The sequence below is a fragment of the Cygnus atratus genome, chromosome 1 (genome assembly GCF_013377495.2).
Source record: "Cygnus atratus isolate AKBS03 ecotype Queensland, Australia chromosome 1, CAtr_DNAZoo_HiC_assembly, whole genome shotgun sequence".
Lineage (NCBI taxonomy): Eukaryota > Metazoa > Chordata > Aves > Anseriformes > Anatidae > Cygnus > Cygnus atratus.
The window spans coordinates 78,284,676-78,307,248 of NC_066362.1; the positions used below are offsets into that span (position 1 = coordinate 78,284,676).

General features: G+C 38.1%; 1 protein-coding gene across 6 annotated transcripts; it reads left to right on the forward strand.

The window, feature by feature from the left end:
* Positions 1–3: 3 nt before the first annotated feature.
* On the forward strand, positions 4–20,585 carry RECQL (RecQ like helicase). Of its 6 annotated transcripts, none has more exons than XM_050709476.1 (16): positions 4–33; positions 847–1,002; positions 1,930–1,999; positions 4,088–4,285; positions 6,171–6,350; positions 7,235–7,341; positions 8,943–9,141; positions 10,357–10,523; positions 11,036–11,117; positions 12,346–12,494; positions 12,580–12,697; positions 14,320–14,458; positions 15,232–15,323; positions 16,891–17,110; positions 17,975–18,104; positions 18,304–20,585. In XM_050709476.1, the coding sequence occupies exons 3-16, from the start codon at positions 1,984–1,986 to the stop codon at positions 18,490–18,492; spliced, it is 1,986 nt and encodes a 661-aa protein (XP_050565433.1). In that variant the 5' UTR covers positions 4–33; positions 847–1,002; positions 1,930–1,983; the 3' UTR covers positions 18,493–20,585. The 6 variants fall into 6 exon arrangements, with proteins under 6 accessions (XP_050565433.1, XP_035396605.1, XP_035396606.1 ...); XM_035540713.2 differs by having other exon boundaries at positions 8–138; XM_035540715.2 differs by having other exon boundaries at positions 16–138; positions 847–919.
* The last annotated feature ends 1,988 nt before the right edge of the window (positions 20,586–22,573 follow it).

The window sequence follows — 22,573 nt, forward strand, 5'->3', positions numbered from 1 at the left end:
GCCGGCAGCGGAAGAGGCGGGGCCCGGGAGCCGGTGGGGCCGTTTTGGGGCTGTATTGGGCTCTTTTGGGGCCGATTTGGGGCTGTTTCGGGGCCGCGGCCGTAAGCACCGAGGCAGCCCCGTCGGGGGCGGCTGGAGGTGAGGGTGGACCCGGGAACGGTCGCTCGGCGTGCTGGTCTGTGACGTGGGTTCGGTTTTAAAAAGAAATAAATCTGATCCTTTAGTCAGGGGTTTGTGGGGTGCGCGCCGGGGTTTTGGGGCTGCCTGCAGGTTGTGCCCTGTTGCTCCGTCGCGTGAGTGGCGCTTCCGCGGTTGTAAAGGCGATGGACTAGAGGGAATGGCCTCAAGTTGCACCGGGGAGGTTCAGGTTGGAAATTAAAAGACATTTCTTCTCAGAAGGAGTAGTCAGGTATTGGAACGGGTTGCCCAGGGAGGTGGTGGAGTCACCGTCCCTGGGGTTGTTTAAGGAAAGGTTGGACCTGGTGCTTAGGGACATGGTTTAGTGGGTGACATTGGTGGTAGGGTGATGGTTGGACCAGACGGTACTGGAGGTCTTTTCCAACCCTACTGATTCTATGATGGGCTGGGTTCCCTGAGCACCGTGCCCCTTGCACAGGGGTACCCCAGAGCTCCAAGTCGGGGGCTGGAGGGAAGGGGGTGAGGGAACTCCCAGTGCCAGGATGCTGAGCCGCAGGGTGACTTAGGAAAAGCTCTAATGGGATGATGTGGTAGTAACCAGCTGTTTGTACAGTGGGGTAAAACTACCTAAGGGGCACGATGCTTTCACTTGCCTTTTGTCCACCTGTGGCTCATAAGGTACGAGTTCATCTTTATTCGGCTTCTTAGGAGCTGCATTTTTGAGGAGTCAAAGGGTAGATGAGGACTTTGCTGGCAGTGCTGTTATATAATCAATTGGAAGGTATGTTGAGCTACCTCTTTTAGAGGCAGAATCTAAACTAAAGGCTTACAGAGCCTCAGCACCATAGAGGAGAACCTCTATAGGTAAGTTTAATTTGCTTCCCACTCTTTGGATAAGAAAATGGCTTATGAGCTATCAGCCTGGTGGTATTTGTGACTATTGCGTTTATTTGGGAGAACAGAAGTAGTGTATTGCATTTGCAGTTTGTCAGTTCTGTAGCTACTGATTTTCTTTGTGTCCCTCCCTGCTCTGTATTTTGGAAAGGCGAACATTTCCAGATGCTTTTGTGTAAGTGGCAGGTGGTGGAAAGACAGGACCGTAACTCAGATTTCATGGGTGACATGGAAACTGCTGAATTATCCTATCAACTTCTGTCTGAAGTGTGGGACTTAGTTTTGCATACAAATTCTTCTGACAAATTTGGTCCTTTATTTGCATAGTCTTTGTTTATGTATGTATTTTTCCACCATTTGTAGGAACACAGTAAAATAGGTAGGATACAGTAGGATCAGCTTCTAGTGCAGGTCCATTGAATTTGCTCCCTTTCACTTTTTCTGGGTGAGTATCCTCCAGGTATTATGGTGGATGCTTTTCTAATGGACAGAATGTAATTGTTCTGATTTCTCTGTAAAGTAGTTGTTGAAGAGAACCAAAAAAAGGTAGGCCTAAGGTAGGTCAATGACTGGTCTATATTACGCCATTCATGTATTACGAAGGAAGAGAGAGTGTTTTGTAAAATTTAAGTCTTGGTCAAAATTCACATGGTTTCATTGGAAGGCTGGTAAGCTCTGTGTAGCCTTAGGATCTGTTTATGACTTCATATCTGTCTCTTTTGCAGAAGGGAAAAAAGTGTGTTGTCACGTAGTTGGGTATATTTATTATGGGCAGATTAAATGAACCTATACTTAACCTGTTATACTAACACCTTATATATTAATGAAAAATTTCTTGCAGTAAATTTGTTCTAAGTTTAGAAAGATTAGTAATGATTTTTTTTTCTTTATTATTAGTGACAGTTTGGTTAAGCAAATTCTCCTGAGGATAGCCTTCTGTAATCTCCAGAGATGGCAGCTGTTGCAGGTAATCCAAAATTAGTATTCAGTATGATCATTTTGCTGTCTTTTGACTAACAGACTCGATCACATGATGTTCCTCATTGTTCTTTATATGAATCTAATGTATGCAGAAAGGAGTGTGTCAGCTCTCTGTTGTTACACATTGCCCAGAAGGCCGACTGCATTCTGGGCTGCATCAAAAGAGGAGTGGCCAGCAGGTCAAGGGAGGTGATTGTCCTCTTCTGCTCTGCCCTTGTGAGGCCCCACCTGGAGTGCTGCATCCAGGTCTGGAGACCCCAGCACAAGAAGGATGCGGAGCTTTTAGAATGGGTCCAGAGGAGGGACACAAAGATGATCAAGGGGCTGGAGCATCTCTCCTACAAAGATAGGCTGGGAGAGCTGGGGATGTTCAGCCTACAGAAGAGAAGAGTGACCTCATCGCAGCCTTTCAGTACTTAAAGGGGTCTTATAAAAAGGATGGATAGGGACTCTTTACTTGGGTAGATAATGATAGGACAAGGGGGAATGGTTTTAAACTGAAAGAGGGGAGATTTAGGTTAGAGGTTAGAAGGAAATTCTTCTCTCAGAGGGTGGTGAGGCACTGGAACAGGTTGCCCAGAGAAGCTGTGGATGCCCCATCCCTGGAGGTGTTCAAGGCCAGGCTGGATGAGGCCCTGGGCAACCTGATCTAGTGGGTGGCATCCCTGCCCATGGCAGGGGGGTTGCAACTGGGTGGTCTTTAAGATCCATTCCAACCTGAGCCATTCTGTGATTCTATGCTTCAGATGTGAAGAAAAAAGTCTTTTCATAAGACAGTAGAATGGTTTGAGTTGGAAGGGACCTTTAAAGATCACCTGGTTCAATCCTCCTGCATTTTCTTTTTTCTTTTTTTGAACTGAATCACTTTTTGTTTCTTAGATTAAAAACTAAAATGTAAGTAGGTTTATCTGGCCAAATGACTTGGCTTTCAGTGCTTTGACAGTATGCTTCATATTTTAAGACATTTTCAACTCATTCCTGCTGAATAAAAGTGGGCATTTTGGAAGACAAGTATCCCCATTTTGTGCCATTTATAATGAGGATATCTTTTTCCATATGAATCATTTTTACTCCCATAAGCAAATTATCGTATCTGCTATGTTTTGGCCAAACCCAGTTATTTTGGAGGGAAAAAAAAGAAAAGACATTTCTTATGCTTTGCTAACCTGTCTCGGAAGTGGTGGTATGCGTTAAATGTTAATTACTTTTGTGAACCTGGGGGCCTGAGTTCTAGAACACAATCCATAATTCACACAGATGCACATAAGGATGTAAAAAGGCAAATCCATGCCAAGGATTCACTTATGTAAGTCAGCCTTTTGGGGAGTGTTTGCTTCAGCTTTTTCCGATTTGAACAGTGTGTGTTTGTAAAAGCTTTTGTCCTCCATGTTCAAACCTTGACATTTAGCAAATGCTCTGGTACTGCATAAGAAGGGAGATCTGGATGCAAGAAATAGAGCTTTCTGCTATTACCCCTATTTCCATCTTCAGAAGACCTTTGCTTGCGGAGTTTAATGTTGATTCTTACATGTAAATGCTTTCTGCTAAAAATGTGCTAACATTGTGCTCACATTGAAAATGGCTGGATGGCTGGAGTACTGCTTTTGTGCTCATTGAAGCTCTTTCAGCTTTAATATCAGGCAGATGCAATTTGCTTTTCATTGCTCAATATAAATCTGCAGAAAAGAAGATAATGGCAAGCATTTCTCTGGTGAGACACCAGAGAGTTTCTCAGAGTTTCTGAGAAACTAGGTTGAGGTGATTTTTTTCTCTATTAGTTATGTTGCATATCTCTCATACACTGTATTGGAGATGACAACCTAGAGTATATATTTCTTAAATTAATAGGTCATATAAAATCACGTATGTTGTTAAGCCTTGCTAAGTATTTTTACATGGTACGTACAAAGATTAAGATGGTGTAAACTTAACTGGTAGGCCTATCATGCTGTCTTTTTCTCTAGATGCTGTTTATTTTTAATTTCAATTATTCTTGATCAACACGTGAAACACAATGCCCTTCAGAACTGTGATTAGTAGTCACTGTTTTGCCTTCACCCTGTTTTCTCTTCAGTGCTAGAGGAGGAATTACTTTCAATTGAAAATGAGCTGCAGGCAGTGGAGATGCAGATTCAGGAGCTTCTGGATAAACAGCAAGAACTCATTCAGAAGAAGACAATGTTAAAAGGGCTGATAAAGAAGTCCTCAGGAGACTTGGAGGCAGGGGGAAGTAAAGAAACTGAAACCTCAGCTGAAGCGTGGAACAAAAAAGGTTTGAATAGTCAAATTCAAATATTCTAGCACAGAGTTAATCTAATTTGGTATGGGAAAAATGTGTTCATACAGAGTTTTGTTTGGATAATGATATTGTTCCATTTCATTTTGTTCAGCTGGGTGGCCTGCCATCTTAATTACATGGGTTAATATTTGTACTTACCTCCCTGGACATTTCTTAATACTAATCTGAGTTCTTATGGACAGAATTATGACAAGAATGGCCTGTTATAACTACTTTTATTCTTTTCTTGCTGCAAAGTCACAGCTTGATTGGAGTTGCTAAAAGAATCCAAGAGTAAATCTGCATGTATTGCAATACTTATTTTTAGATCAAAAATAATCACGGAATAATTAGTCTGGATATTTTCAGGATTTGTTAATAAGTCTTGCACTCCTGAAGATACTTTGCACTGTCTCTCTGTTTTTTCTTGCTTCAATGCGTGGTTTCTCCTGTGGGTTATTTAGCCCCACCATTTTACCTAATGATGCAAATCAGATGGATGCTGACTGCTGAAAGTCATGTAGCATACGTTATTACAGTAGAGTTGGTCCAACTTACAAGTGTCCCATGGTGGTGTGAGGACTGCTCTTCTTTTGGAAGTGCCATCTTTAAAATTAAACATTAACTGAAGTCCTAGATAGCTGGTGGGTCTTGACTGTGTTATTCCTGGCAAATTCAATTTAGATCTTTTTATTATTTTCCTCCTCTTTTACTTCACGTGTAATTTGGAAGTGCATTGTTAGTTCCTGCCTGTATCTATTGTATGTAGCTTTGTGTTTTTTTTTTGTTTGTTTGTTTTGTTTTTAAATGAAATTGATTTTGTAGCCTAACCTATATTTGTCCAAGTTTGGTAAAACATTATGCGCATATTGATACTTCATAATTGCAAATCACTGCTATTGAAGAAATTGATATGTTTTGGGTGTCTTTGTGCCTTGTTCTCTCCTTCTAAGCTTAAAAACCTAACACCTTTTTAATCAGATGCTGCATATTTACATATAGAATAAGAAGTACAGCTAAATTTGGTCTCAGTATAAAGCTTGCTGAAATCATTGGGAAGCTTTTCTTGTTTTCAGAGAACTTTGGAACTTAGCTGTGATCTCTGTAAATTAGGAAGCTATGCCACCTCAGGTCCCAGAGTTAATTCTTGCATTGCTTGCAGTGGGGACTGGAATTCCCACAGTTTTTCTGTAGCTTTATTTTATTAATAAGAAAATGGTTAATATGCGTCCTGGTGCATCTGAAATTCAAGTTTTGAAAGTATTATCTCTTAAAATGGTGCAGTCTGTAACTCTTTTTAGGGAAAAAGAATAAAACTGTTATAAATGCATTATTATTTTGGGTGATTGCCACCCCCCCCCCTTTTTTTAAAATGTTTATTATCTCTGGAATATATGGAACAAGTGATAACCCTGCCTTCATTATTCTACTTGTAATTGCTGCATTTGTATGAAGGAAGCATTTGGACAATTTTAATAGTAAGGCTGCTGTAGGAGTTTTTGTCTTTTTTTTTTTTAATTATTATTTTCAGAGTGTGTTTCTCATTTCCATTTAATTTTTGACTAATCAATTGACTAGATCGTTAGCACTTTAAAGTCCTTCATCTACTTATGAGTTCTTAATATTAGTTCACATTTACGTGCATGAAAGCTTTTAGTCTGGAGGTGGATTGTGTTTACATTTTCATAGGGTTTCCAAAGGTATATCTTCTAGAAATCAGTTTATACAGACTCAGTTTGTGTGTGCCCTTATTGAATCTTTGAAAACTTTCACATATTTGAAATTATATCACTTTCAGATCTCGTTATTGCATATGTAAATTACTGTTCCATATGTTTTAAGAAAGTAGTTATAAAATACTTTTTTTTTTTCTTAACAGATTTTCCATGGTATGAGAAGATAAAAACTGCACTGCAGAGCAAGTTTAAACTCCAGAAGTTCAGGTCCTTGCAACTTGAAACAGTAAATGCTGTAATGGCAGGAAAGGATGTATTTCTTGTCATGCCTACAGGTGGTGGAAAGAGCCTTTGTTATCAGTTACCAGCTGTCTGTTCTGATGGTATGTAAAGGGAGGAAACAATATATAAACAATTTGATATAGTTACTCTCTTCTGTAGCTATTTGAAGAATGCGTGTTACATTGGAGTCTGATACCACAATAAATCGGGGTGAGGGAAAGAATGAAGATTTGAGGGAGAGATTTACTGGAAATGCTTGTTTTGTTTGTTTTTTTAAATTTATTTTAAGGAGCAGTAGCACCTTTAAAATAGATGTGCCATTTAGATGTGATTTAAATTTAAATAATTTAAATGAGGTTCCTGTCATTACTTTAAAAAGTTTCCCTAGTGTGTAAAAACATAACACTTTGTCATTAGTTTTTTCTTTGTCTCTTAATTCTATATACAGCTTGTAAATTATTGAAGTATGGATACCTGTTATTTTCTGTTCCATTCTGAAGTTTTAGATCCAGATTATTTGGGAGACACTCTGTGTATTCATTTGTAAAAACAAGTATTCAGTTGTAGTTTTCAAATTTATTTATTTTTTTTAAATAAGCCATTCAATTGCTTGGAAAGATCTAACCTACCAATACCTAGCATTGCTTAGTTATGTGTTATCTCATGACACAGCTGTGAATCTAACTTGCTTTGCTTTGTATATTAGTTCTTATACTTTGTTGCAGCACAATTTTTTGTGGTCTGGATTCTAAGAGAACATTCATGTCAAAGGCAGTTGATCAAATATATCCCTATGTGACCTATCGCTCTCTTATCTGTCTAGGAGAGGAATCCGCTACTAAGCGTGAAGTTTAAGCTCCTGTTGCGCAGTTCTTACAGAACAGGATTGATGTAATAGTTTTTCTCATTTGCTTGTTTTTAAATGTATTCGAGATGACAACATTCAAACAATGCTTCAGATGCCACAAATAATTAATTGTTACAGGTTTCACACTCGTGATATGTCCTTTGATATCACTTATGGAAGATCAGCTCATGGTTCTGGAACAGCTTGGCATTTCTGCAACTTTATTAAATGCTTCAAGCAGTAAGGTATGATTAACTGCCCAATTTTGATGCCTTTTTATGAAATACATGCTGGTGTCTGGTTTCTGTTCATGTTATTTATGAATGCTGAATGAATGGCACGGTTTTAGCAGCTAATGCCATTCTGTCAACAGTATCTTGCCAGATATATGCTGTGGTATGGATAACATGATCGAGTTTAGCATTACAGAATCACAAAATTGTAGGGGTTGGAAGAGAGATCATCGGGTCCAACCCCCCTGCCAAAGCAGGTTCCCTAGAGCAGGCTGCCCAGGTAGGCGTCCAGAAGGGCCTTGAATATCTCCAGAGAAGGAGACTCCACAACCTCCCTGGGCAGCCTGTTCCAATGCTCCGTCACCCTCACTGTGAAGAAGTTCTTTCGCATGTTGGTGTGGAACTTCCTGTGATCCATTTTTTGACCATTGCCCCTTGTTCTGCCCCCACAAACCACTGGAAAGAGGTTGGCCAAATCCCTCTGTCTCCCACAGTTAAGATATTTGTAAACATTAATAAGATCCCCTCTCAGTCTTCTCTTCTCAAGACTGAACAGACTCAAGTCTCTCAGTCTTTCCTCATAGGGAAGATGGCTCCAGGCCCCGTATTATCTTTGTTGCCCTCTGCTGGACTCTTTCCAGAAGATCCATGTCTTTTTTGTACCGGGGAGCCCATAACTGGGCACAGTACTCCGGGTGAGGCTTGACCAGGGCAGAGTAGAGGGGGAGGATCATCTCCCTTGGCCATGCTCCTTTTAATGCATGCCAGGATCCCGTTGGCCTTCTTGGCCACCAGGGCACACTGCTGGCTCATGGAAATTTCTTGTTTTCTTGTTTTAATAACAAGAACACATTTAAGCCAACATCTTTCAGGGAATAAATAGATTTCGTGGGGCTATTTAAAGGATGTGAGCTACCTTTGTTTGGAGTTTATTCTATGTTTTTACTCAGTTTCTAGATTTGAAAGAAGGTTGGAGGAGGTGATTATTATTATCTAGTAGTGACATGGTGAGGAATGTGGGCTTTTACTTATTTTACTTTGGGATGGTAAACTGATCCTGAGACCAGCAAGCAATGTATTTCCCGATCTGTTATTAGTCAATTACTTTTCATAGTGAAATATTTTTTTTCTTGATTGACAGGAGGCCGTTTAAATTAAATTAAATTAACACATTAAATTGCACATGAGAGTGTGTTTGGTAGGGAAGTGGCCTGATGCAACTTGCCAAACTTAGAGTGAGCTTTGAGGTAGAGCACTTTGAAAATTCAGTAATAGAAGTTACAGTTGGTCCTTGTAGTACCACAGGTTTGTTTGGTATGTTATAGCTTAATGGGAAAATGCAGATAGTACATGCCTAAACAAAGACAAACTTTCAATAGTTTGCTTTTTCAAAGTTCTGCAACAAATTTTCCAAGTATAAAAATGAATGTTTTATATGTAGTGATCAGCTGCAAAGACTTACAGTAGCAGTAAATACTATGTAACAGTTTATCAGTCTGTGTTAATCACCCCCCTTTGGATTGTTAATAACCTCTTAAGAATCTTAGCAGTAAGCAACTTCAGTGTGTTGCTCTAGTTTGTTCGCCTCTGATTTCTCCTTTTGTTTTGAACAGGAACATGTGAAGTGGGTTCATACTGAAATGCTAAACAGAAATTCACAACTGAAGCTCATTTATGTGACCCCGGAGAAGATTGCAAAAAGCAAAATGTTCATGTCAAAGCTAGAGAAAGCTTACCAAGCGGGGTGTCTTGCTCACATTGCTGTAGATGAGGTCCACTGTTGTAGTCAGTGGGGCCATGACTTCAGGCCTGGTATGCTCATTAGTAATCCAGTTTGCAGTGTTATTCAGGCATCAATAAATACTAAGTTAGGCCTGGAATAAAGCCAAGTTCTTTCTTCACGTGTTAAATAAGTACTTCCATACTTAGGTATGGCAAGAATCTGTGTTAGCTCATGGACTTTTAATTTGCAAATGGCTCTGTCCTTGTCCAGGAGCTAAGTTCATGCAAGTTGCAGCAATTTCATTATACATTTTGCTGTCAGTATCCTGAAAAGCTGCTAATGAAACTGTTTTTGGCTGCCTCCTGTAATATAGCCAGTACAGTCATCTTTAATCTGCTACAGGAAAAAAATGGGTAATTTTTTATACCACTCTTTTGGCACTCTGGATGAGGTAATGAATTTCATTCTAGGATGCCAAGGCTCATAATCTGATAAGATATCTGCATTAGAGGTGATGATAATGCTTTGGAAATTCATGTGATATATTTTAATTGCTTCTAAAGCAGTTTGAAATAAATGCCCTTGATTTTCGGGGAAAGAAAAGGTGCTTCAGATTGTTTCTTAACTTGTCAGTTGTAGAAAACCAACTTACTGTCTCTTTGCCTTTAAAAGAAAAACTTTGATTTGGTGCAAAAATAACTGTGAAGTCAACCTTTGCAGTTTTGATTTAAAAAAAAAAAAAATGTGTCTGAGCAAAGAGCTGGTGCAAGTGAAACAGGCAATGTGGAATTTAGATATGTATCTCTGGCTGCGTTTCTGTTTGGAGGCAACAAGTCATTGTCAGCACTGAGCCTTTTAAAATATTTCCTTAGTATAGTCTTTATTCAGTATTTTTGTCAAATTCCACATTGCTTGTTTCTTATCAAAGCTGTATTTACAAAAAAAAAAAAAAACAACCCTCTTCTTAAAAACAGACCTGCAAAATAATCTGAATGTTGGTTAATGCAATGCGACTTAAATTTTTATAATTTTTAAGAAGTTCTATTTCAATGTTTTGCCTTTTGAATTGTGACTTCTATAAAATTCAATTAGAAGAAAAAGTAATCATTTTGTTAAGTACAACCTTCTTATTACTTCAGTTGGATATATAAATTAGCTCTGTGGTAACTAGCAGTAATAGTAATATCAGCAACATTTATTGCATTATTATCCCATATAATACTATCAAGATGAATATCTTTTTTTTAAACTTTGGATCTGTGGGATAAGACATTTTTCTTTCCCCTTTTTGTATTCTTGCTTAGACTACAAGTCCCTTGGTATCTTGAAAAGACAGTTTCCCAATGCTCCCTTGATTGGGTTAACTGCAACTGCTACAAATCATGTTTTAAAGGATGCTCAGACAATTTTGCATGTTCAGAAATGCATTACTTTTACTGCATCTTTCAACCGGCCCAATCTTTACTATGAGGTATGTTCTTATTACCTGTTTGTTGAACTGTATCACAGTCATGTTATCTCCTGTAAGTTGCAGCTGATGAATTTCAGGATAGATTGCCAATTACCCATTTTCATAATATATAGCTTGCAACTTAATGACGGTGTTGTTTAATGACTTGATCTGAACTTGCAATCATCTGCATAGGAATGTGGGCTGCCCAGTTCTCTGTGAGCAAGGCTTCACAGATAGGGCTGTGTACAGGGGAGAGGTGGGCAGCAGGCTCAGACTGCTGTATTTTCTCAGACTGTATTTTCTGTCTGGCTGTATCTTCTTTCACTGTTCTTTGTGGGAAAATTTGTGGGCTTTTTTTTCTATGGGCTTTTGAGATGTAATCTTTCTCTTCATAATCAAAGTATGGTAATTTTGGTTAAATGACAGAGCAGTTGTATTTATTGTACTGGGAGATGTAGGGTGATAGAATTGTTTGACAGATTGTTTACCACCTTGAAGAACTCTCTGACACGTGTGTATTTTCCTTTGAGGTTCGGCATAAACCTTCAAGTAATGAAGATTTCATTGAGGACATTGTTAAGGTCATTAACGGAAGATACAAAGGGCTCTCAGGTAAACAGTGTAAAAGCATGTTATTATTTATAATCTTCAGCATTATAGGAATGACTTCAAATGATCATATAGAAACATATGGAGAAACATATAGAGAAATTCCACTTTCCCCTTACATTGAACAGTCAACGTTAAAAGAGATGAAACTTAATAAGATCCCTACCTTGAGTAATTAATATTTTCATTCTTTACTGTTTACTTGTATCTTCTGAAGTATTAAATATAATGTTGACTTATGTAGGACAATGTTTACGTGGGTAAGAATAATAGCAACTTTTAAGACAGTAAAAACAAGTCTCAAAAAAGTTCTGTATGTTCTTACTTCATTCCCATATAGTATCTGTGTTAGTGTACTTAATACCTTTAACAGTTCTTTTTCATATTTGATCATAAAATTAATGTATTACTCAGTGCCCAGGATGGATGGATGATGGGGTGAATTGTGCTTCTGTGATGAAGGTAGAACTGTAAAAGCTGGACTTTATGCATCCAGTAGAATTATGTACTGCAAATCAAGAGGACAGTCATATTACAAAGGCAACAGGACCCAGTTTTCTGGAGCAGCAGTCAGTCCCTGTCTCTGCTGTAGACCTCTGTGGCTGTAATGGGCAACTCCCTGTGTACAGAACTGCACTGAAATTATTACAAACTGCATGGCTTTGTGTGTAATTGTAGACTTAGCCCAAACTGACTAATGACAAAAAGTTGATTTAACTGAGAACACCTGAAGTTCGTCTGAAACATCTCACGTGAGATCTCAGATGTCATGAGGGACATGATGGACCCCTTTAATAAAGGGACCACTTTACATAAGCACTAACAAGCATTGTCTACCTTGAACATTGATAGAATACTGCCATGATTATGCAGATTGGCATCCATATTTTCTCTTCAGTCTACAAGCCAAAGCTGGAGACTGAACTCTTTTTCTCTGCAGTAGGAGAAAACCCTAAAAGATAAGAAAGCCACTTTTTGCATAGTGTAGGAAGCCTGTTAGGAGGACTTGAATATTACCTTTTGCCTATTTTGTCTTTTTCAAATTGATTATTTAAATTCCATTCATGGCTACCAATACCACATGTTGAATAGGCATGAGGACCACTTACTGATTTTTATTTAATTTTTTTTTAAAGTTTTTTTCTCCTTAAGTATTGGGGATTGTTTTGTTGTCATTGTTTTTTAATATTTTTGAAGACATTACAATAAGGCATCTTTCGCTTTTGTGCAGGAATAGTGTACTGCTTTTCTCAGAAGGACTCTGAGCAAGTTACTATGAGTTTGCAGAAACTGGGAATCAAGGCAGGGACTTACCATGCAAATATGGATGCTAAATATAAGACCAAAGTTCATAAAGGATGGGCAGCAAATCAAATCCAGGTTAAGTAGATACTTTTCACAGACTTCTGTCTCATTTAAACAAATTGTGTTTTAGTACCTTGATGGTTTCTTAATCTTATTTCAGGTTGTAGTGGCAACTGTTGCTTTTGGCATGGGAATTGATAAACCTGATGTGAGGTTTGTAATTCATCATTCTATGAGCAAGTCAATGGAGAACTACTACCAAGAGAGCGGACGTGCAGGTATTGTAGTAAACAGCATTTGCAAAGCATCAGCTGACATCTATTTAACCAGTAAAATTGTTCTTTCATTTCAGATACATGTGCATGTCTGTGAGTTGGGCTACAAAGTGTATAACGCCACTGTGCCTCTACTTAGAATCTTTAAAGCAGATACAAAAACCATTCATGGTCTGAGGCCTCTGCACTGTAGTGTAGCAAAAATAACTGAATATCTAGCCCTTTACTCAGCATTTTTTGGGATTACTTGATTTTTGTGGCATCTGTGGCATACCAGAATAATTCCCTGATGTGACATTGATTAGATTTGTCACAGAAAGGATATTGTTTTCTTTGCATAGCAACCGGGATGCATAATCTGCTCAGATTTTCTCTAGATGGTATATGATCTCTCTGAATTTTACTGGCCACAGAAATACAGGTGGGATGGGGAGCCTGAGGGTTAGAATTTTAAGGGTTGACCAGTGTATATCAGCATTAAACAGCTGGTGTAGCTTTAAAAAAAAAAAAAAAAGTTGTGTTTTTTGTTGTTGTTGGATGTTCGATATTTTTTTTTTTTTTAGCTTGTGCTCACTCTTATTTTTTTCAAAGACAGATATGTGAAAGAAAGCCTTGTAAGGACCAAGAAGGGCAATTGGTTGAGATGTTAACTCTGCTTCCATGATAGAACTTGGCTTCAATGTTGGATAAAGAAATATAAAAGCCGTCAAAGTTTGTGGGAGTTTGTATATGCTTGCACTAGAATCTGGTTACTTTTAGATAGTGCTGGACGTAACAGGAAGTGTAGATATAGGTGAGGCAGGGGTCTTACAGGTGCTAAATAGTTATTTCACAGTGTTTATCAACTTAGGGTGATTTCAACAAGCTTTTATCTGCTTCCTTTTTACATAATTTTATTTAAATGGAATTCTTCTGCAGGGAGTGGAGGGTCATTAAGCACTAAGTATCACTTAGCTTATGAAACTTGCCTTTTTCCTCCAACTACCTATCCAAGTGAAGTAGTTCCTTTCTGTTTTATGTTAAACTTCTAGAAAGTGTTCGTTCTTCAGGCCTTCTCAGCTCTCTGGATCTTGCAAACATTAGGAGGGCACCCATCACATCATCAGGAGGGGTGGCCAACAGGAAGGAAGAGATGATCTAAGTTCAGCTATAGAAGGCACAGTTAGTTTTAAATTGAGTATTTTGTCAAATCATAAATAAGTCTCTCTTCATTTGTTATCATGAATACATAATGAGATATTTGAAGGTCACAGTGTCTTTTAATCAAGTATGAATTAGGCTTCAATATATATTTGGATAGAATTTTCCAAGAGATGTAGGGTGAGGAAATGGTGATTGCATTGATTTTCAGTGTTACAGTAATATTATATTTCAGTCGTTTAAGAATCTGAATCTTTGTGTACTATTTTTAGTTTGCTTGATTCTGTAGTTGTAGAAGACTGTTCTAAATATATTTTATTTCTAGTCTGTATCATGCTATGTTCTGTTGGCTGATATATTATGCTTGATAGTCTGTTACAGTAGTGTACTCTATGGGGGCTGCAGAAGCCAATGCAGATAAGAGTGGAATTTGTACCAGAAGATGCTTAAACTCTACGTTTTGTGTTTGTTTTAATGCATTTCAGGTAGGGATGACCAAAAAGCTGACTGCATTTTGTATTATGGTTTTGGAGATATATTCAGAATCAGCTCAATGGTAGTGATGGAAAATGTAGGGCAAGAGAAGCTGTACGATATGGTGTCTTACTGCCAGAATGCAAGCAAGTAAGTTACTATAGTGGCTAGGTTGCTTAGGTTTTAAATAGGCTAATTTTGTAGTTTGTTTTTAAGGCTATTTAACAACAAACAAACAGCACGGTGTAGAAACACTGCCTTTGTAACAGAGTCTTGAGTTTGGGGTTTGTAGTTTGGCTGCCTACTATGTGTACTCTTACACACAACTGAACGTTGATGTGTTGCTTGTCAGCTTCAGGATAATGTTCTGGAAGCTGTTACATTGACATAAAATATCTGTCAACAAACAGTGTTTGGATTTCAAATCCCATTCAGAGCAAGTACTGGAACACTGTGTTTTTTACTCTAAGGTAACAGTGTTTGATGGCTACAGAGGAATCCAGATGTGTTTAATGCTTTATCTGCTATACTGAGCTGTATTGAATACGTCATGGAAAACACTTCTGTGTTATAGACGATTCATGCATTCAACGCAGCCTTTGTTGGTCTCATTCTAAGAACCAGTTTGTTATGAAGATTTTTTTCATTCTACTGGAATTGCAGATCATACTTACTTTTCTGCTTTAACAGAACTGTCCCCAGTGCAGTATTTACTATTACTGAAAGCTATTGATTACTCCTGTTAGCATGACTGACAGGGATACTATGTTGCAGTATTTGTCTTCTGATTTTCCTGAGACAATTCTTTATGCTTGTTTTGAGATACAAGCTGAACCAGAGGAACTTTTGCCATTTTCATGATTCGTAACACAGGTGTGTAAATTTATCTTCCATAGCCCCTCCTTGCTATTCCGTTCTTTCAGGTGTCGCCGGGTCCTCATAGCCCATCATTTTGATGAAGTATGGGATTCTGCACACTGCAACAGAATGTGTGATAACTGCTGCAGAGAAAACTGTAAGTAAATCGTATTTACAAACAAGGAGAGAGAACATGGAAAAGGTTAGCTTAAAAATAGTCTAGTTTAAACCAACTGTAAGCAACTTCTGTAAAGCGTGTTTAAGATACTGCCTGTTTCCAAGGTGCAACTTCTGTCATGAACATCAGTTTACAGTGATTTAGTGTTCCTAAATACAGGGTGTTTAGCAGGATACCTCCTAGATTGGCTTTTTGCATGATGCCAAACACTTGGTATCTTTCAGACTTAGCAGTAAAATATCAAAGGATTTCAGTGCTGCGTGCTCACAAGTCCTGCATTTGTCAGGAGTGTGCATGTGATGCTTGTGTGCACTGAGCACACTAATTCAGGGTTTTTCTGTGTGCTAGCTCTAACAGCACAACATCTGTCTGGCATGTGCTCTTCCTTTAGAAGAAAGTTAGGATTATAAGAGGGAAGGCATATGGGCCAGATATGCATGGAATTTGGGAGAGGAGCTGAAACAAACCAGTCTGCATGGTAGAAGAGGATGATTTCAGTAGAATGCAATTATCGAACACAAGTTCTTCCGTTTTGCCCACAGGCATCCTGGGGAATTACATTTTCTTTTTTCTTGTATACTTTTTGGAGGTAAAGTGGACAAAACAAAGATGTTTAACTTTTTTACATTATAAAGTTCTATCTATATAATAAAGTTGTTTGGCAAAATCAAGGCATAGGTGAAATTTATACCTGGCTCAGAGGCTGAAGAAAGTATGGATCTGGCTTGTACCCAAGACTTAAAGGTGCAATGTAGCGAAGTATAGTTGAAATATGGCCTGTTCTGCTGCTTTACCATCAGGGTCTCTTGACAGATAAGTGAGGTCTGAGGAAACCTAGGAGTAGTACTGGCTTTTCAGTAGTTAATTCTTATTATTGGAGGAAAGTATTTGGGGTAATTCTGTGCCATGATCTGATCATGCAATAGAAGCATGATCATTATGTTCTGCTTGGATACGTGTGTTACTGCTGTGTAATAATTATTCATTATGAAGATAATCTGTGTAGTGACATTTTTTCTCTCTTATTTTGTCAGTTAGTGTTTTGAGAGAAGAAATGCCTTGCGTATGTTCCTCAGTTTTTCTTTGACCTCTGATCTTTCCATAATAAGTATTATGGGTGAGAAAAATGAATCCAGTTGCAGAATAATATAGTAGCTACTGTACAAATATTATGTTTTGGAAGTGTTTCTTTGAAATAATTGGCAGTTTGTAATGTAAACATTTGTAATATAAACCTGTAAACATGCTTGCAAGTGTTTTAATAACAAAGTAGAAAGATAAATGTAAATTTCACTGCAAATATATCCTACTTGGACAGATGAAAAGTTACAGCTCCATTTGTTAAGTTACAGTTTAAAAAACAAACAAACAGAAAAAACACTGAAAGCATTGGCATTACATGGCACATATATACATATACAGAAAGATTTATCTATACATGTAAAAGTGCTTATATATACATACACACGTAATGTACATATGGATCCTATCTAAATAACTATATGTGATGACTTACAATGTAATATTATGTCATTTTTACTTGTAGCACTTGAGAAAATGGATATCACAGGGTACTGCAGGGATCTAATCAAGATACTTGAGCAAGCTGAAAACATGAGTGAGAAACTCACTCCACTGAAGTTAGTTGATGCATGGTCTGGGAAAGGTGTATCAAAATTAAGGGTGGCTGAAGTTACTCCACCAAAGCTCCCTCGAGAGGAACTGGAGAGAATCGTTGCCCATTTACTGCTGCAGCAGTATCTGAGGTATGTATAGCAGTACTCCTTTCTTCTTGAACAACTAGTAGTCATTTTTCTTTATTGCCATGTTGTTTCGCTACAATATTAATGGATATATTCCGTAGTCTTGTATTCAGAAGTGTTTAATGTATTTTTAAAAAATAAAAACTACTGTATTTCTACATGAAAATGTTAAAATAGAAATGTAGGAATACTCGAAACACTGCATCTCTCACAATTTTAAAAAGTTGGGGTCTTCTGCAGTTAGAAGTCTGCAGGAAGCTTCATTCCAGAGAAGTCTGCTATTTATACTGAATATTATTTACATGCCATGGATAAGCAAAGCAAATGGGATTGCCCATATAGAGTTTAAGTCAGGACAGGCTGGCTAATGTGGAGAGTGGTATTCAGAAATTTTAAGAAAACATAGCGAAAATAACAGCAGTGCTTCTTGTGTAATCGTTTTCTGTCATACGTTTTTTTTTTTCATATAGTTTCAGAAAATTCCAAGAATATGCACAAATCAAACATTTAATCCCTTTATTCTTTGACTAGATTTTTTTGCATCCTTTTATGCAGCTGACTTTTTATACTCTAGAGAGAGTGAGCAAATGACCGATTACATTTTTTCCTCATTTTCCTGCATGTATTCCAGAAGACTGAGATGCGTGTGTGTGCATATGTATAAAAGTCCACAAATTAAACTATGCTAAGCATTGACCAGATTCACTCTAAATTAAGTGACTATCCGCTTGGCTAGGTAAGGCAGAATCAAGCTGCTGTTTGGAACATCAATCAGAAGGGTTACCATACGTGTCCCGTTTTTTACTTGCATGCTCTATCCTGACTTTGTTCTCAATGTTCTGTATAAAACTGATTTAATTTATACAGGGAAGACTTCAGCTTCACGGCATTTGCTACAATATCCTACCTGAAGATAGGACCAAAAGCGGGACTGCTGAAAAATGAGGCTCACCACATCACAATACAAGGGACAACAAACAAGAAAAGTGTTCACAGGGTAATTATATCTGTACCAACTTGCTATATGTATACCTTTCCATTAGAGTTTATTTTAAGAGGTTGGCACCTGTTCAATTTATTTTGTATAATAATACAATCAATGGAATTTGAAATAGACATCATCTTCTCTTTTGCATGGGAACACTAAGAAAGAAAACCAATGTTAGAATTTTAATAGAATTGTTTGTAACTTACAGAATAAACCATCTGAGTCTTCAGCTTCAAAAGGAAGTAGTGAAAATGCTCAGACTATTTCAGAGACTGTCCAAGATTCAGCAGTGAAGAAGCCACAAGAACGTAAGCGGCATAACTGTGGATCTAACTTAAAAGCAAAGAAGTTTAAGCTTCAAGCAGGTGGACATGACCAGCCAGTAGTTCTTGACTGAGTCGTACAGTTGACATTTAGGATCTCATGTTTGCCTCTCCATGGACAATCCAGTGTGTAAGCTCAATTTGTGTTTTAGTAATAGTATTTTTGTGTGCTTTTAAAATTAAATTTAAAATTTAATTTAAACAAGGATCTTTAAAATCCTCAAGTCTAGCAAAAGTCTTGTGGTTAAGGGAAAATTGCTTGATATCAAAATAACTGTGTGCATCTTACGATACAGCAATGACTGCAAACTGTAAGTAATTATTGTGTTGCCTTTATTAACTCTTTTGGAAGTCTAGTGTATAGAAACTACTATAGTAAATATTGCAGAGTCACATGTTGGAAGGGACTTCCAGAAATCTAATCCAGCCTCCTGCTCAAAGTGGGTCCAGTCAGAACAGTGTGCTCAGGGCTGCGTCCAGTTGAGTTTTGATTATCCCCATGGATGGAGATTTCGCAGCCTCTCTTAGAACCTGCTCTGGTGTTTGAGCAGCTTCATGCCAAAAAAAGAATAAAGGAAATTTCTTAGAGCTAATGGTTACTTCCTGTATTGCAGCTTGCCTTTTGCCTCATGTCCTATCACTGTGCTCTTCTGAGAAGAGTCTGGCCCCATTGCTGCTATGCTCTTCCATTAGGTAGTTCAAGACAACGATCCCCTTCCACTTCAGCTTTTTTTCTCTTCTTAATCTGGAACAAATCCAGTTATCTCAGCTTCTCTCCCCAAGTCCCTGGAAAGCTTTGCAGCCCTCTGCTGGACTCAATAGTGTGTATCAGTTTCTTTTAGGGGGAAGTCCAAAAATGAACCCAGCACTGTAGCTATCATCTCACAAGTAAGAGTCGCATCCATCAAACTGCTGCTTACATTCTTGGTAAATGTAGTCTACTGTGCAGTTGTTAGCAATGTGCCTTTGCAGCACAGATGCTTCATGTTCAGTTTGTTACCTACTGAGAGCTTTGGTCCTTTACCACAAAGCGACTTTCTAACCAGTCAGGCTCTGGCCTGTACCATTGCTTGGTGCTACTCCATCACAGGTGCAGGATTTCGCTTTTGTCTTTAAGGTTCCCTGTCAGCCCATGTGTCCAGCCTGCCTAGGTCTCTCTGTACAGCAGCAGCCCTGCCTTCCAGTGCAGCAGCAGGTCCCCCAGCTTTGGCATCATCTGCAGCCTGGCTGGAGTACACCCATCCCAGTATCCAGATTGTTAATGACCCTAAATTTTAACTAGTAAACAGCGACCAGTTGGACTTTGTACCACCAGTCTCAGTTCTGTGAATCAAGTGGTCTAGGCAACTTCCTTCCTACCTTGTTGTATGTTTATCCAGTCTGTATCTCTGATGTTTCTAGCAATGAGAAAATTATGAGAAAGCATGTCAAGAGACTTGCTGAAGTCAAGGTATCCATCATCAATTGCTATCCCTGTATTTGCATGGGCAGTTAGCTCAGTCAGTTGGGTTGATCAGCATGCTTTGCTAAGGTGATGCTGACTGGCACATTCTGGAGATCCTCCTTTTTGAAGACAGGAGGGATGTTTGCAAGGAGGGAGGCAGGAAAATTGAATTCCACATTGAATGTTTTCTGGGCCTAAAGTTGAACATCGAAGACCTTGATATAGTAGGTGCAAAGGGACAGAAGATAAAAAGAATTGTTGAGTTATTCTTACCTTGATGAATTTGGAAAAAAAACATGAGTATTTGGTAACTGGTAAAGTCTTTTGCAGCTACCAAGCACTAGTGCTTTCTGTTCCACTTGCATTTGTCAGGGTTGGCAGCAAGAATAGCCTGGTTGAGACAATATGCCTGAAGGAGCAGCCTTGTCTACACTTTCAATTCTGGTAACAACTGCTGGGCTTCTGTTCTGTTTATGCTTAATATTTAAGCAGTGCTTAAGCTCAAAGATACGAATGTCATGGTTGTGTATTAAAAGTACCTTTGAACACCTTGAAAGTTGAAAATGAGAGCCAACAGATAATGTCCTTTATGTGCTTTTAAATACTTAATACAAATTACTGTACTGATTCTTTGTACTCTTTGGCTACCATTAATGAAGTAGACACTGTATGTGCTTACTACTTTGTTAAAAAATTTTAAGACCTTGAGTAAATCTTAACACTTTTCTTGTTGTTGCATTCAAATGCCTAAGGCTAGAACATTCATTTACAGATTCATTTGCTCTGACAATCACAAGTAAATGCTAAGCTCCCACGAGCTTGTAGTTCTGGTGACTTCAGCTTTCTTCAAGTGAAAATTTAGCCCTTTCTTTGCCCCAGGGTTCCGTATTTCCCCTTTCTCCTCAACTAGAAAATGAGGTATATTGACACACTAATACCAGGACTACAAAATGTTGTTGGGTAAATTCATTAACCAGGAAATGACCCTCATCAACTCCTTTGAAACTGATCTCAACTTAGAGCCTTGTGGGCACCATTATCTTACATGTATTTAAAGGCACCAAACCCTATAGCAGATGACCTTTGACAAGATCTTGTTTCTTACGCTGAACTGCACTTGCAGCTTGGATCAGTATCTTCTACTTTTTCTGCTAGTCTTAAATGCAGTGGTAGCTGTATGGGTATCTTGTTACCGCCATTAAAATAGCTGGTTTGAATATGCATCAATTCTAGCTGAACTAGAAGTAGTTTAGAGCTGTTTCCTTAAAAGGCTGGTCATGCTGCTCAGTATTAGTTGCAACATTTTCAACTTCTCTTACTAAACAAACCCTAGCCTTGAATTGTTAGCAGATGAAGCTTTGCCACCTACTTAATAAAATTACCTGAAAATAAAGATTGCTAGTGATTTAAATCTACTCCACCAAAGCCTTATTCAGAGGTAGCTGTGGAACACAGAACATTTCTGTAAATTTTTATAATAATTAGTCAAATATAAATACCAACCTTTTTATATAGTTAAAGGTTCATTTTCATACACTAAGTAGACTGGAAGAAAGTGATACCCTTTTCTAAGCAATAAGCAAACCCCATGACTTAGCCTTGTTTCAAATTCGGGCAACCTGAAGCAGTGCTTACAGTCCAGAAAAGCTGATTCTTTTTAATACAGCCAAGTGTCAGTGTATGTTAAGAGCTTCATTTCTTTTGCAATGGAGGGCTCAGTACATGCTTTCTTTTCAGAAAGACATACGTTTATGCAATTAGTATCTTCTAAATTATTTAAAATGTTATCAGTGTCTTATTGGTTTAATCCTACTTTGTGTTATGTAAGGATGTGCCAGGAAGCCTTTTTCTTTTCAAGCCTAACCTTACCTGTAATGGAGGAATTCAGCTACCTGTACTGCCCTCCTGACTCAACGGTGGCATTGTGAGTCACAGTCTCTCCTTGACAGTCTCTATGGACCTGGGAAAATCTTCAGTTACAGCGTTTTTTTGCATCTCATTTCAGAGGGGCTGCAGACAGCAGGAGAATGTATTTCTACTACACATACAGCTAAGTAAAGAAGTAGTTGACTTCCTTAAATGCATGTGTACATTGGTATTTTCAGAAAAAGGTAACTATGCTACCATAGTGGTAAAGACCCAACAGCTGCTACTGACTGCAAGAGCTAGTTAGGCACACAAGAGGCTGAATAATCTATTTGCTAGATTTTTATTTATTTATTTTTTAAGATTTTAGCAGCCAATGATCAGTAAGCTGATGTCAAACTCATTATAAACTTAGGTTCTGGTTGTCTAGTTGGTTTCATTTTGGACACGTTCAGGCATTCAGATGTGTATCAACTTAAATATTTTAAAACAAAAAAAAATCTCAGATAATTAAAATAAACTCTTCATCTTTATTTTTCTGGTATAATCTTTTGACTGAAGCTTAGAGTTTCACCTATCATTTAACTGAATCCTTTGCCAAAAATTGAATTAATTAATTTAATTAAACAGTCATTCTCTTCAGAATAATTCTAGTTATTTTCTGGGAAAAGTCCCAACATGTACCGCCAACTTCATACAATGAAATGCTCCCAGTTTAAACCTAAATCTTAACTCCCAAGTAACAACTGCAGATCAAAACCAAAATCAAGTATGAAACAATTTACATCTATGAACAGCACTACGGAATACAAGGAGTACTTTAAGGAATAGCTTGAAATGTTGGG

Coding starts and splice junctions, on each gene's coding strand:
- RECQL (XM_050709476.1), top strand. Junction 10,524..11,035: donor GGCCCAATCTTTACTATGAG/GTATGTTCTTAT, acceptor TTTTCCTTTGAG/GTTCGGCATAAACCTTCAAG. Junction 15,324..16,890: donor TAACTGCTGCAGAGAAAACT/GTAAGTAAATCG, acceptor TTTTACTTGTAG/CACTTGAGAAAATGGATATC.